Genomic DNA, 15,217 nt, shown 5'->3' with positions numbered 1-15,217 from the left:
AGTGTGGACCATCTCAGAAGGTGAGCGGCCCTGGGAGATACACATTCCAAAGACAGAAAGGATTGAAAGTGGCCCCGAAATATGCAGTGGTTAGTTTTTATGGCCTGGGAAATTTCATAGGCTAATGAGTGGGAGGATTATTCCAATGATTTTGGAGAAGGGGTGGAGATTTCCAGGAATTGGGCCACCATCCACTTTTTGGCCTTGGAACTGTCATGGCACCTGTGAGCATGTTGTTTAGCATATGCTAATGTATTACAATGAACACATAATGAGGCTCAAGGTCAACTGGAAGTCGAATCTTCTGCCATCTTGGGCCTAGTCGGTTCTAACCAGTTTATGTCGTATCCACAATGGCTAAGTCATTCTTTTAAATGTTGTGCCCTGCTCCCTTCCTTCCTGTTTCAGATTTACCTCCATGTTTTCTTTTTAGAGTTTTACGTTTTAGCTCCTACATTTAGGTCTTTGGTTTTTTTAACTTTTTTTTTAATTGTGGTAAAATATTCCTAACATAAAATTTGACATTTTTAAAAGTACAGTTCAGGGCTTCCCTGGTGGTGCAGTGGTTGAGAATCTGCCTGCCAATGCAGGGGACACGGGTTCGAGCCCTGGTCCGGGAAGATCCCACATGCCGCGGAGCAACTAGGCCCGTGAGCCACAACTACTGAGCCTGCGCGTCTGGAGCCTGTGCTCCGCAACAAGAGAGGCAGCGATAGTGAGAGGCCCGCGCACCGCGATGAAGAGTGGCGCCCACTTGCCGCAACTAGAGCAAGCCCTGGCACAGAAACGAAGACCCAACACAGCCAAAAGTAAATTAAAAAAAAAAAAAAAAAAGTACAGTTCAGTGCCATTAAGTAGATTCACATTGTTGTGCAACCGTCTCCAGACTTTTCATCTTGCCAAACGGAAACTCTGTACCCGTTAAACAGTAACTTCCCATTTCTCCCTCCCCCCAAGCCCCTGGTGTCACCGGCAAAGCCCATGAACAATTCTCGGGAAATAAAAATAGAATCTGGGTAATAAAATAAAGTCTAACCTTTTTTCCTCTTTTCCTCTGTGCTTAGTCTAGTTTCACTCGCTCACAGGGGGCCACCTGCAGAGGCCGTGCACCCGGCACTTCAGCCCAGAGTTCCTGGTGCAAAATGGCTGCACGGACACCTCAGCTCGGTGGGCCACGTGCAGAAGTGCTGCACGCAACACTCAATTCAAGATGGCGGCAGGGGGCTGTGTGCAGAGATGCTACACCCAGCACGGCTATCTGGAGCCGTGAGCAACACGCCTGCGCCAGAACCGTGAAAACCCCGCCCCCTTCCCACTGACGAGAGCCCTATAAAGCAGCCCCGCTGAGGGCCTATTGGGGAGGGCCTAATGGAGAGTACTCTAGAGGAAGCTTGCACCTCTCCGTTCTTTGATCAAAGAATGAAGCTTTCCTTTGCTGCTGAACCAAACTCGGTCTCAATCTTTTGGCTCAAATGACACCAGGTAGAGGGACCCCTGTTGGGGCCCGACTAGAAAGGGCCAGTAACACTGGCAAGCGCCATCCTACTTTCTGTCTCTATGAATTTGACTACTCTAGGTACTTCTTGTAAGTACAATCATGCAACATTTGTCCATTTGCATGTGGCTTATTTTGATTAGTTTAAAGTCATGCAGGTTCATTCATGCTGTAGCACATGTCAGAATTTCCTTCCTTTTTAAGGCTAAATAATATTCCATTGTATGAATAGCCCACATTTTGTTTATCTATTCTTTTTTTTTTTTTTTTGCCTCGTCATGTGACATGTGAGATCCTAGTTCCCCGACCAGGGATCGAACCCATGCCCCCTGCCTTGGGAGCATGGAGTCTTAACCACTGGACCACCAGGGAAGTCCGTATCCATTCATTTGTTAATGGATACTTCGGTTGTTTCCATCTTTTAACTATTATGAATAAAACTGTTATGAACATTGGTATACAAATATTGTTCAAGTCCCTGCTTTCAGTTCTTTTGGGTATATACCCAAAAGTAGAATTTCTGGATCATAAGGTAATTCTATGTTCAATTGTTTTGTGGAACTATCATATTGTTTTACATAGTGGATGCACAATTTTACATTCCCAGTAGCCATGCACAAGGGTTCCAGTTTCTTCACGTCCTCACCAATACTTACTATTTTCTGTTGTTTGATAATAGCCATCCTCAGGGGTGTGAGGTGGTGTCTCATTGTGGGTTTGATTTGATTTCCCTAACAACTAGTAATGTTCAGCATCTTTTCATGTGCTGTTGCCCATTTGTATATCTTCTTTGGAGAAACGTCTATTTAAGTCCTTTACCCATTTTTATTGTTTTTTGGTTTTTTTTTAAATTTATTTTTGGCTGCATTGGGTCTTCATTGCTGCCCGTGGGCTTTCTCTAGTTGCGGTGAGCGGGGGCTGCTCTTCCTTGCGGTGCACGGGCTTCTCACTGCGGTGGCTTCTCTTGTTGCAGAGCACAGGCTCTAGGCACACGGGCTTCAGTAGTTGTGGCGTGGGCTCTAAGAGTGCAGGCTCAGTAGTTGTGGCGCACGGGCTTAGTTGCTCTGCAGCATGTGGGATCTTCCCGGACCAGGGCTTGAACCCATGTCCCCTGCATTGGCAGGTGGATTCTTAACCACTGCGCCACCAGGGAAGCCCTTTTTTTTTTTGGCCACACAGTGCAGCACACAGGATCTCAGTTCCCCGACCAGGGATGGAACCTGTGCCCCCTGCAGTGGAAACGTGGAGTCTTAACCACTGGACTGCCAGGGAAGTCCCCTTTACTCATTTTTAAATGAGTTTTTGTTGCTGTTGTTGTTGTTATTATTGACTTGTAGGAGTCCTTTATATATTCTGGATTTTAATCTCATCAGATATATGATTTACAAATATTTTCTCTCATTTTGTGGGTTGCCTTTTCACTCTGTTGATAGGTCCTTTAAATCACAAAAGTTTTAAATTTTGATGAAGTCCAATTCATCTATTGTTTCTTTTGTTATTGTTTCTTGTGTTTGGTGTCATTTTCAAGAAATCATTGCCAAATCCATTGTTATGAAGCTTTCCCCTTATGTTTTCTGCCAAGATGCCCCTGTTGCTTACCATAGGAATGGATTGCTATGGTGATAAGAGCATGGGGGAGGATTATTAAGGAGGCTGCAAAGTGGAGAAGCTTATACACTGTCCAGGGCTGGAGCTAGCACACCCCTTCTCACAATACCACGGTGTACCCTAAGGGCATGGAGTGTTCCAAGTTCTTCATGTCAAACTGGTCTCTGATTTCATTGTCATTCTTGGGCAACGTGGAGTGCCCAAGACTACTGTGCGGGAGGCTGAGTCTGGGGGTGACTGCAAACAAACTGCCAAGCAGCTGTAATTCCTCTCCCAACATTGAGAAAATAATTCTCAAATAGTTAAAAAATGTATGGTGCTGAAACACCGGCTTGGGTAGCTGGGTTTGAATCTTGGCTTCCCCTCAAATGTGCTATGTGAGCTTGAGTCTCAGATTTCTCATCTGTAAATTGGGGCTAATAACATTCCCTTCTTATAAGGTTACTGGAATGGTTAGAAAAGGCCAATAAGGTACATCACCCACCACCTGGCACATGGTAAGCAATCAGTAGTGTTGGCTTTTACGGTTATTATTGGGCTGCTCACCCAGCCTGCCTTCAACTCCAGGACAAGGGCACGGCTAGGCGAGCCCATCCTTTCTGGTTCCTTGTCTGTTCTGTGGCTGCCCCACCCAACCCTCTCCTTGGGTCTCTCCAGAGTGCTGAGTCACGCTGCCAGCCTCTGCCCTGTGGCTGTGCTTCTGGTATGACCCAGAAGGTGGACGGGTGAGGGGGACTCAGGGCTCTGGAGCCAGACATCCTGAATTCCAATCCCGGCACCACCACTGAGCAAATGACTGTGTCTCTGAGCCATACTTCCCTTACTTTCCAGGGATGACTATATTTATTTCTCAAAGCTGACACAAGATTAAACAAGACAGTGTAGATGGGGCAGCAGGCCGACACAGGCGCTCAGTAAATGATATCACATTTTTGCAAGGCTTTATTGAGTGTCTGGGGAGCGCAGTCTGGCCTGGTGGGCAGGGGTGAATAGGAGTCAGACACGAGGCAGATGATGACTCCTCTGCATGATGTGCACTGGTCCAGCTGCTCCGAGAGTGCAGAGAAGGCACCTGAATTCTGCTGGGGGCTGGGTGGGGAAGGAGCCTAGGGAAGGCCTCCCAGAAGAGGACTCCAGGAACCTTGAGGGGGCACAGAGCAAGATTGGGGAGGGAGTCCAGGCTGAGGATACAGCATGAGCAAAGGCAGGGAGGCAGGAAGGAGCTTGATGAACTGGTGAGTTCGGGTTGTTGGGTGGACAGGGGTTAAGGTGTATCGTGGTCAGGTCCCAGAGGGCCTTGTCAGCCACCACTGACAATGGTCCCTCTCAGGGGAAAATGGGGAGACAGTGAAGGGCTTATGCAGGGAAGGATGTGATCAGATTTTCATTTCAGAAAGATTTTTCTGGCTGCTCTGTGGAGTTTGGATGGAAGGGGGTAACAATGGGCATAGGGAAACTCATGGGCTCCTTTCTAATAATCCAAGCAAAAGATGACAGAGGCCCCAACTAGGGCAGTGGCTGTGGGGAGGACGAAGTCCAGAAGTATTTAGAAAGCAAGCCAGCAAGCGGCAGAGCCAGGATCTGAACCCCGGTCGGACCACCTCTTTCTGCTACTCCAGACGGCCCCACTCAGCCTGGGCCCGGTGAGCTTGGCTTCTTGGGTCTCCACCCGCGCTGCATTCATGAGCAGAATGCTGAGGGGCCGTGTTCCTGCTTTCTCGGGGACAGAGGCACTGCTGGCCCAACACCGCCCTCTGATGGCTGAAGGTGAGGTCACCATGGTCACCTGATTGCCCTGCAACCCAGGCCCGTTGCAGCCGTCTCCTCTCTGAAGTCTCCAGTCAAGCTCCCGTGCTGTCTGCACAGATGGACTTGGGTTCACATCTTACCTCCTCCTCTTTATGTTGTGTGACCTGACAAGTCACTTCCTGCCCTGATCCTCACTCTCCTCTTCTGTAAACTGGGGATGATGCTTCAGCTCAGGCCTGGTGCACAGTAGGTGTGGAGTGGAATTGGTCCCTTCACGTCCTACTGAGAGGCACAAATGTCCAAGCAGCTTTGTCCAGACTCTGGGCCGCTAACCCCCACCCCAGGAACCCAGCTCCTTGCTCTGTCCCACTGTGTGCCCTGTGCCCCAGGCTGGCCTTCCCTGGCGGGGGCCCACCTGCCCACATTGACCCTCTCCTCCCGCAAGAGGCAGGGTAGGGGCATTGCTGGGAGCTCACCCGGGTTTACCTGGCTCCACCTCTGCCATTGCACACGGAGTCTTTGGCAAAGGCTCTCCCCCTCGGTGAGCCTTGGTTACTGGACCTGTAAAATGGGGCTATAATTCCCATCTCCTTCAGGGTTGCATGTAAAGGGGCTGTGCAAACTGTAGAATGCTGTGCCATGGAACTCTGGTGAAGCCGTGACTGTCCCACAGTGGTGTCCCCTCTAACCTGGACTCTTGGAAGGTGAGCTGGACTGGGGTGAAAAGTTGGGGGGCAGGAGAGCCTTTCCGACTGCATTGAAAAAACCCCTATAGGTCCCTCACCTGCATCCCCCCCCCTCCCACCACCAGAAGATTGTGGGGCTTTCCAGCCAGAAGATGTGCTGGGACCAGGAGGCCCCACCTCCATTCCTCTGGACAGGTGAGGCCTGGGTATTTCCAACCACCTCATTCTGAGTAAGAGTTTTGATCTGTGGTCTCCTGCCAAGATTCTGCCATTCTTTCCTGACAAACAACATGGCTGTTTTGTAACCTGCCTTATAAAATGGTTTTATTAATAATTATCAAATGTGTACACACAGTAGTTCACAAAGAAATCGTAAACATCAGAGAGCGTCGCCCAAGAGCCCTTCTGGCACCCCTCCAGCCTCAAATACCCCACAGCCACCCTCACCCCATTCCTCAGTCTGGAAGGCTCGTCCGCACCTGGTCACCCTCCCACATCTCTCAGTTCTCCCTTCAAGGGTCCCTTCCTTGGGCAAAGTACATCTGATTCCCCATCAGGCTTCTTTGCTGGGAGCTCCCCTAGAATTTGGCTCCTGCCCCTCCAAGCACACGTGGTGACGACACGCCCACTTGATAATCATTGGAGTCACTTCTGCCTCCCTCAATATAGGCGAGCTTCCTATTAGCAGAGTCGGGTCAGCCCAGTCTCCCCGAGGTCCCCAGGGCCTGCAGTACCTGGTGCTGGGCAGACACTCAATAACCGTTGATGAATGAATGGATGAACAAAGAAACAAGCTTCGGTTAAACAGCTCCTTTCTGGCTACTTCCTTTTTTTTTAATTTATTATTTTTTAAATTAAAAAAATTCTTTTTTGGCCTTGCCACGCAGCATGCGGGGTCATGTAGGATCATAGTTCCCTGACCAGGGATCGAACCCAGGCCCTTGGCAGTGAGAGCATGGTGTCCTAACCACTGGACCGCCAGCCTGGGAATGGGGGAACAAAAACCTGGAAGAGTCATCTCCTCAGGATTCCCAAAGTGGGGTGGTCCACACATGTGGACAGGCTGGGAGCCCTGATGCTGAGCCCACGGCTGTTTTCCAGTTGTCTCTTACTTAGCCTGTTGAGTGCAGTGAGGGGGCTTCCCAGGAGCTGAGTCCACGGCTGTGAACCCTGCTCTCCACCATGTGTCTCTGCCCTTGTATCCACACCTGGGGGCCACTCATAAGATCCAACACCTGAAACCAATGTCCCTGGTGCCTGTGGGATCTAGGAGCTAGCACAGACTCCCACACCCTCCCTGAGATCTGGAAATAGGAGCAAACAGAGAGGCCAGACTGGTAAGAGATGTCAGATCATTTCTCCGCCATGAGGAGGAAAATGACTCCAGTGAACCCAATAGATCTTACAGACGCCGGCCTGGAGGCAGGTGAGGCTCCCACCCTCGGGCACCAGGTGGGTGTTGTGGCGCTGGCTGGGCAGAACCTCCATCATCTCCCCGGCCCGCTACCGCTCCCCCGTCTTGGTCTTCAGGAAAACCCCGAAGCCAATGTCCGCCTCGTCCGATGAGAACTGCCACCTGCAGGGGACAGGGCCCCACTGACAACCACCTGCCTGGGCTCTGGGCCCCTCCCAACCATGCCCAGGTGTGGAGTGGCCGCCATCCCTACCTAAGCACAGAGCCCGGGAACAGGATCTCGTTCTCCACCTGCAGGGAGGAGCCTCGGCCCACGGTCACCTGGTGCTCGTACTGCACCCTCACCTGGTTGCGCAGGTAGTAGCTCCTGGGCACCTTGCCCCCGTAGTTGATCTGTGGCGAGGGTGGGTGAGTGGGCACTAGACCATGGCCGTCTCCCCTCCCTCCCCATCCTCTGGGCACCTGCACCTTGGTCAGGCACTTGGGGTTGCCATCGGGGTCAGCCATGATCCCCCCAGACTCCACAGGCAGCTGGTCAGGGCTGATGAACTTGGGCAGCTCTTGCTTCCAGTTGTCTGTGGGGGCAAAAGTGGGGTTCCATGTGGGATCAGGGAGGCTCAACTGAGGACAGTTGGGCCAAGCCCAGGGCTGTCCTGTGCCATATGGCTCCCTCCCCCTATTTCCCACATCCTCCTGGTGCCCCTGGGGACGGACCCCTCCTGGCCCCTCTGCCCTCTGGCAGGTGGACACATTGGCCTCAACAGTTGATGCCATAACGGAGTGGGTCCTCCAGAGCAGTGGGTCTGGAGGAGTGGGTCCCTGAGCCTGGTGCCCTCGGATGCAGGAGCTGTCAGGTCTGCAGAGGGGCAGCCCCCAGCTCAGGCTCGGGCTGCAGAGGAGGCCAGAGCTGCTCACTCACCTCCAGGAATCACCACCTTCCTGCGCATCTCCTCAGTTATGTACGGCTTGATCAGGTTGAAGGCCACTGGGAACAGCTTGGAAGCCGAGAAAGGCACTGTTTCAGGGTCTCCTGGGGTCTCAGTTCCCTGCCTTGTTGCCTCCACATCCCCTGCCCCCCACTCATGCATATCCCGGGCTGGTTCACTCACCTCTCACAACAATTATATTTTTCAAAATCTCAGGGTAATTTGCCTCAAGTGCTGTGAGAAACTGTGAGGCCAAACTCAGGTCAGTGCACAAGCTACAGGTGCCTAAATGCTGCCCCCTTAAGGCCCCCAAGGCCCCCCAGACACCCAGAACCCACCCAGACAAGAGAAGCCGCTGCTTTCCAGTTTGTTGGGTCCCAGTCACAGACCCTCCTGAAGCCACTAGTGCAAATTCTTGACAGATTTCAAGGGGATGACCCCACCTACTGCAGAGTAAGAAAATCCCCCTCAGGACTCTGGAAGGTTCCCCTCCATGTGGTTTAGACAATAGTTCAGCTTCAGAAACAAAACACTTTTAGCGTAAGAAAGATTCAAAGTTGCAAGACATGCCTTTTTTTTCTTAATTGGGATAGAATTTACACACCATAAATTTTGCCCTTTCAAAGTGTACGATTCAGTAGTCTTCCGTCTATTCACAGAGTGATGCAGCCGTCACTGCTGTCTAGTTTCAGAATGTTCTCACCACCCCAAAAGGAAGCCCATACCCGTTAGCAGTCACCACCCCCACCACTTCCCTCTCCCTGCAGCCCTGGGTAACCCCCAGTCTGCTTTCTGTCTCTATGGATTTACCTATTCTGGATATTTCATATCAATGGAATCACACTATATGTGGCCTTTTGTGTCTGGCTTCCTCAATTTAGTATGTTTTGATGATTGTTAAAATTTTTTAAAGTTTAGGTTCTCTGCTATCCTGGGTTGAGCAGAAAGAAAAGAAAAGGCAGGCTGGCTGCCCCGGGAGCCCAGGTCTTGTCAGGGCCTCCCTTCCCTCCTTAGGGCTCTCAGAGCACACTTGCTTCCAGCCGCCTCCCAGAGGAAGCAGCAAATAGGATGGGGGGAGGGGCTCAAGCCAAGGGCAGGGGGTGGGGCCGGTAGGGAGGAGCGGGGAGGGAGTATGAGAGGGAAGGGGATCCACAGGGACCCTGGCAGGCCTGGGGACCATGTCCAGCAGGTCACCTGTTGTTGTGACCTGCTGGACATGAAATGGTGACATTGGGGTGATGAGTATGACTTAGCACAGCCCCAAGAGATTGTGGGTTTGAAAATATCCCTGCAAACAGCAAGTAAGGAGCTGCAAACCTGTGGGCAGAGCGAGGACCCCCCCATACACACTCCACATCAGCAAGCGAGGGGCAGAGGCCCAGGAGGGTGGAGACCCTGCCCCCCTTGGTGGGGTTCCCTCACCTCCTGGGCAAACTCCACTCCTGGCTTCCACAGATGCCTCTGGCTCAGCCCCTCGAAATCAAAAACAGCTATGATTTTCTCCACTTTCTTCCCCAGGTGCAAGGGAATGATGGGAAGTGAGACCCCCATGAGGGTCAGTGGACCCCACACCCCACCAGAGGTGGGGCCGGGCCTGAGCCCAGGGCACTGGCCTGGCTTATCCCGGCTCCGCCTGGCGTGGAGGTTTCATGCCAAGAAGCCAGGTACAGGGGGATGGGGCCATCCCAAGGGGCACCCTTCCCACATCTGTCCATGGGGAGGCAGGTCGCCATGCCTCAGTTTCCTCCTCTGTCCAGTGGGGCTGAAATACCTGTCTTCCTCCATCAAATGAGGCCACAGAGGGCAGCGTGGCCTGGTGGGTGGAGCTGGGCTTTGGGGGCAGTGAGTCCCAGCGTGGACCACTTAGCGGGTTACTGGCCTCTGAACCCTGTGTACGCTCAGAGGTGCTGGGAGGAGCCGAGGAGACCAGGGAGGTGGGTTCTGGGTGCCCAGTGCCAGGGGCTGCCTTGGAGGGTGCCAGGCTGCGGCTGCCTGGGGGGCTGGGAGGGCCCCGTGGGACCCTTACCTCCTGGCTCTGCTGCTCACACTCCTGCAGGAGCAGCTCACAGCTCTGGAACTCGGCCCTGAGCAGCTCTTGTCTGGAGACGGAGAGGAGGAGGCCCCTGAGGTCCAGGCCTCTGATGATGTGGTACCACACGGGGCTGCCCTCGCTGTCGTGGCCGCAGATGCCGTTGGCGTTGTACAGCCTGACAACCTGTATGCACGAGAGAGAGGGCTGGGGAGGGGGTGTGGGTTTGAGGGAGACCTGGGTTCCGAGGCGGCTGGGGGCGCCGGGGGTCTCACCTCTGGGGGCTGCCACGCAAGGATGTTGTGCAGATCCTGTTGCTTCCTGAAGTTCACATGCTACAGAGACATGGGAGGAGCCGAAGACCCCTCCTGAGCCAAAAGCCTCTGCAGGGACCCAGGGACACTAGGCCAGGCCCCTCTGCCTGCAACCACTGAGGGCCTGCCAGGACATCTGGGGCTCCACGGGCACAGAACTGGGGATGTGGACAGGAGGGGAATGGAGGAGACGTGGGTCTGACATGGATGAGGAGGGAAAAATCTCAGAAAGGAACAGGTGAGGCCTACAGGTGCAGCTGCTTCTCCCTGCATCCTTCCACCTGCTTACCACCCTCCATTCCCCACATGGTCTCCCAGGGAGTTCTGGGAGTCAGACTTCACCCCCCAGCTTCCAGTCCTCCTTAGTCAAAAACCTAGACTCCTACGGTGGCCTGCAGTCCCCCCCCCGCCCCCACCATGGGCCTGCGCCACCCACGCAGCCGCATCTCTCCCCTTTCTCTCTACAACACAACCTCCTGTGCTCCTGGATTACTCCAGCTTGCCCACACCTCGGGGCCTTTGCACGGCTGTGCCCTCAGCCTCCGATCGTCACCTGCCTGCCTCCTTTCGGGCACTCATGCCACAGCCAAAATGTCGCCCTTCAGCAAGGAAGGCCTCCCTGACCTCCCTCACTTCCTTCCATCCCACTGTCTTTGTTACACTTTCCACTCTCAGGAATCGTCTTGTCTACTTATTTATCTGGTTTCTCTTCTCTCTCTTTCTACCACTGCACTCTCCCCAGTGCCAGCACCGGCTAGACTCACCTTTGGGGCTCAATAAACAGTCATTGAATGAAAGAAAGAAAGAAAAAGAAAGGAAGGAAGGAAGGAAGAGAGGGAGAGAGGGAGGGAGCGAGGAAGGAGGGAAGACAGGAAGAAAGGAAGATCTCAGAAGACTTGGGGTAGGAAACAGGGCCGGCCGGGGTGGTGTTGCCCTCACCTTCCACAGCATGTCATCGGATTTCTCCAGGTCAAAGCTCCGAGCTGCAACAAGGGGACAGACTATTGTTGTAGAATCCTCGGGGCCTGTTCCAGGTGTCTGAAGAAAGAGGCCCCACTCCACCCTCCCACCCGGCTTTGCCTCCTCTTGCTCAGAGTGTCCCTTTCCTGACATGGGGAACCACAGTGTGGCAGGGTAAGAGCTGAGGTACCCAGAGCCCCAGGAAGACTTGGGTACAGGCCCCCTGAGTCCCTGGGCTGATGGCAGTGGGTGTGCCCCTGGGCAGGCCTTGGTGATGGTGGTAAGCGGAGAGAGAAGCCACCACCCAGGAGGAAGATAGGAAGAGAAAGTGTCCAGAGAAACAGCACATCGAGTCCCTGTCACGCCCAAGGCCACTGCCAAGGCCTTGGGGACCCAGCTGTGCCCGGGGCCCTTTTCCTAATGCTCCAAAAAAGTTGTTAAGAGATCAGACCCTGGGACTTCCCTGGTGGCGCAGTCGTTAAGAATCCACCTGCCAATGCAGGGGAGACAGGTTCGAGCCCTGGTCCGGGAAGATCCCACATGCCGCAGAGCAACTAAGCCCGTGTGCCACAACTACTGAGCCTGTGCTCTAGAGCCCGCGAGCCACAACTATTGAGTCCGCATGCTACAACTACTGAAGCCCGCGCGCCTAGAGCCCGTGCTCCACAATAAGAGAAACCACCACAATGAGAAGCCCGTGCACCACAACAAAGAGTAGCCCCCGCTAGCCGCAACTAGAGAAAGCCCGCGCGCAGCAACGAAGACCCAACACAGCCAAAAATAAATAAATAAATAAATTTATTAAAAAAAAAAAAATAAAGACAGTGCAAAAAAATCTCAGCGATCATTTTTATATTGATTACATGTTGCAGTGATACCAATTTGGCTCTGTCAGGTTAAATAAAATATATTATTGGGAATTCCCTGGTGGTCCATTGGTTGGTACTCGGCGCTTTCACTGCTGTGGCCAGGATTCAATCCCTGGTTGGGGAACTAAGATCCCGCAAGCCGTGCTGCATGGCCAAAAAATAAATAAATAAAATATATTATCAAAATTGATTTTACTTGTTTCTTTTCCCTGTTCTCATGTGGCTACTAGAAAATTTGAAATGACATATGTGGCTTGCATTTGTGGTTTGTGTTATGTTTCTATTGGACAGCGCCAGTGTGGAGTCTGGCCACCAAGACCCTCAGAGTTGAGAAGAGACCCGGGAGTGCAGAGCTCAGAGGGACCTCAGGGGCCTTGGGGGCTACCTCTCCTGGGGCAGAAGGAGAAATTGAGGCCGGTGTAGGGCTCTCTCCCCCACCTCACCTGGGCTAGCGTCCTCTCCTGCGATGGGCTCAGCTCACCCTCTTGCCCGCTCATTCCCCCTACAGTGGTGGGTATGGGGTCCAGCTGGCTGGTCCCGAGTGCAGGCCCCACTCTGTGGCTCCCTGCAGAACACCTGTCTTCTGCCCAGCTGGCAGCCCCGCCCATGCCTACCCCTGCCCAGAAGCCCCACCTCTTCCTGCCAGGCTTCTTGTCCCTACATGGCAGGGTCCATTCCTTGCTGGGTGCCTAAGGCACCAAACCTTGACCTGACTGGCCCAGATTCAAATCCTCATGCGTGAAACTAGGACAGCAATGCTTGCCCCACAGCATGTTGAAAGTGACACCGCCTGTTGTCACGCACACAAGGGGCTGCTCTCTACCCTGCCTCTCAGTCCCCACCCTCTACGCCTGCAGTCCCATCAGACGCTTCCTTGAGCCAGGAAGGCCACCACTCACACCCAACAGAGGTCTGAAACCACTGTCATTGTGCCCCGACATGTCCCAGGCTCCAATTACCACCCCGCGTGTTGGGAGCAACTGCCTATGATTCATCACAGCCTTTAGGGCATGTGGCATCGGGGGTGAGGAGAGACTTCCCAGACCCAGACCCAGCAGGTGGATGTGCAACCCTGAGCTGGGCCACACCTGGCCTTCAGGTGAGGGGTGACAGGAGACTCCTGGCTACAGTCAGCTCCGCCACCCCTGGACAAGCAGAAAGCCAGAGCCCAAGACGAGAATACGTGGGATCATGCTGCATGAACGGGACCTGCACACAATAGGTACTTGTCTGGGATAAGCACTCCAGTGCAAGGAGCTTATTCCGGAGGTGATCCGGGGAAACACAAATAGGAGAGTGAGGAAGTGAGATAGAGGTGGGGAGGTGGCTGTACAGGGAAGTAATCAAGAAAATAAGGACAAGTCGATCCCAATGGGGATAATGGGAGACAGTGTGGAACGCTCACCTCAGAGTCCCGCCCAGGGTCTGAGGGTCTTTAGACACCTTTGCTTGAGGGCTGCTCCAGGGACTGACAATCCTGCTGGCACCTGTGGCCCTGGAGGCTGGAGAAAGGCCTCGGGGGGTGGTGAGGTTGAGGGGATAAGGGCAGGGGACACAGGCAGGGCACCAGCAGCTTCAGCTCTAATCTGGGACCATGTGTTGGGCTTTGTGCCTGCTTCTCGGCCAAAGGCATCCCTGCTCTGCGAACCCCTTACTGTTCCTCCTGGAGCCTGGAAGACGGAAGTGGAGTGCCCGAGCCATGCAGCAGTTGGGTGACAATCAGGACTGTCTGAACTTGGAGGTTACTCAGGACTCTGTCTCTCACATGCCGGCACCAAGCAGAGCACACACCTGGGGCGCCTCGCTGAGCCCGAGATGCTCCCTCCTTGGCCTTGCACGGGGGTAACTGGAGTGGATCTGCCTCTCCTGTAGGGCGAGGTCTCCCTAGAACCCCACAGACCCATAGGCTAGAGCTTTAGCCACAAGGGGCAAGTGTGGGCCACCCTCCCCTGCTCCTTCCTTGGCCCAGGCCCCCATCCCTCTCCCTGGTTCCCCACCCCAGCACCTCTGAAGCCCACCTTTGAGTAGTCCTGTGCCTCCTCCAAAGCCTCCCTTGGCTCCTTGTCACTCTCAGGAGAAACTGCAAACTCCTTAGCCTAGAGCGCAAGAAGATCGTTTGCTGTCCGTGCTGAGCGGATTTCTCCTGCTCTCCTCCTTATTCCAGCCCCCTTGCCTCTCCACTATTACCTGTCCAGCTTTTTCTTATGCTGTTCCCTCTCCCTGGAATGCCCTTCCTTGCAACACCCTGCATCCAATCCCTGCCTCTCTCAAGGCCTATAATCAAAGCCCTCCTCTTCTGCAAGGTCTTTTCTAATTGGTTCTACTTGCTGGGAAGTGAGTCCCAGTCCAGTGAGTGCTGCGGGCACGGGGCCTGCACACAGTAGGCACTTGTCTGAGAAAAGCACTCCCACTGTGGCACGCTGTACACAGTAGGTACTCAATAAGAGTTTGCCAAAGATGTGATGGCAAGGGAAGCTGGGAGCGGCCACCTCTCCTTTTTCAGTTCTTATATGGCTCTCTGTGCTCGCAGGTGCCCAGGGCCACCCACTCTCCAGACTCCCTGCCTCTACCTGCCCCTGTCAAAACTTACCTGACCTGTGTCCCGCCCCAGTGTCATGTGAGCTTTCAGCTAATGAACTCATTCCAGCACTTGTGTGCCTTGGCTAATCTATTATCTTTCCCAGGGACATAGGCCCCAGTCAGTAAGGACAAGTATGAAGAAGGCCCTCAAGGGCAAAATAGCTCCCTTTCTCCCCTCTGCCCTATTTTCACTCTCTCTTTTTTACCTGTTCCCTCCCTCCCTCCTTTCTTCTTTTTTTTTTTTTTTTTTTAAATTTTATAGCTACTTTATTTATTTATTTATTATTTATTTTTGGCTGTGTTGGGTCTTCGGTTCGTGCGAGGGCTTTCTCTAGTTGCGGCAAGCGGGGGCCACTCTTCATCGCGGTGCGCGGGCCTCTCACTATCGCGGCCCCTCCCGTTGCAGGGCACAGGCTCCAGAAGCGCAGGCTCAGTAGTTGTGGCTCACGGGCCCAGCTGCTCCGTGGCATGTGGGATCTTCCCAGACCAGGGCTCGAACCCGTGTCCCCTGCATTAGCAGGCAGATTCTCAACCACTGCGCCACCAGGGAAGCCCCCTCCTTTCTTCTTTTCTCTCTTCTTTCCTTC

At 53.5% G+C, this 15,217-nt stretch overlaps 1 protein-coding gene across 1 annotated transcript; it reads right to left on the bottom strand.

The window, feature by feature from the left end:
• Positions 1 to 6,804: 6,804 nt before the first annotated feature.
• Positions 6,805 to 12,730, bottom strand: LOC132348080 (putative SEC14-like protein 6). Its single transcript, XM_059895237.1, is given in 11 exon segments — positions 6,805 to 6,842; positions 6,945 to 7,114; positions 7,206 to 7,345; positions 7,421 to 7,527; positions 7,872 to 7,967; positions 8,062 to 8,122; positions 9,301 to 9,396; positions 9,905 to 10,093; positions 10,183 to 10,242; positions 11,161 to 11,204; positions 12,436 to 12,730. Coding segments are annotated over 11 exon segments (1,224 nt in total). The 5' UTR covers positions 12,659 to 12,730.
• Positions 12,731 to 15,217: the final 2,487 nt, after the last annotated feature.

The sequence above is a fragment of the Balaenoptera ricei genome, chromosome 14 (genome assembly GCF_028023285.1).
Source record: "Balaenoptera ricei isolate mBalRic1 chromosome 14, mBalRic1.hap2, whole genome shotgun sequence".
In the NCBI taxonomy this organism is placed as follows: domain Eukaryota; kingdom Metazoa; phylum Chordata; class Mammalia; order Artiodactyla; family Balaenopteridae; genus Balaenoptera; species Balaenoptera ricei.
The sequence above is the reverse complement of the archived record's forward strand: the minus strand, read 5'-3'. Positions and strand labels throughout refer to the sequence as shown.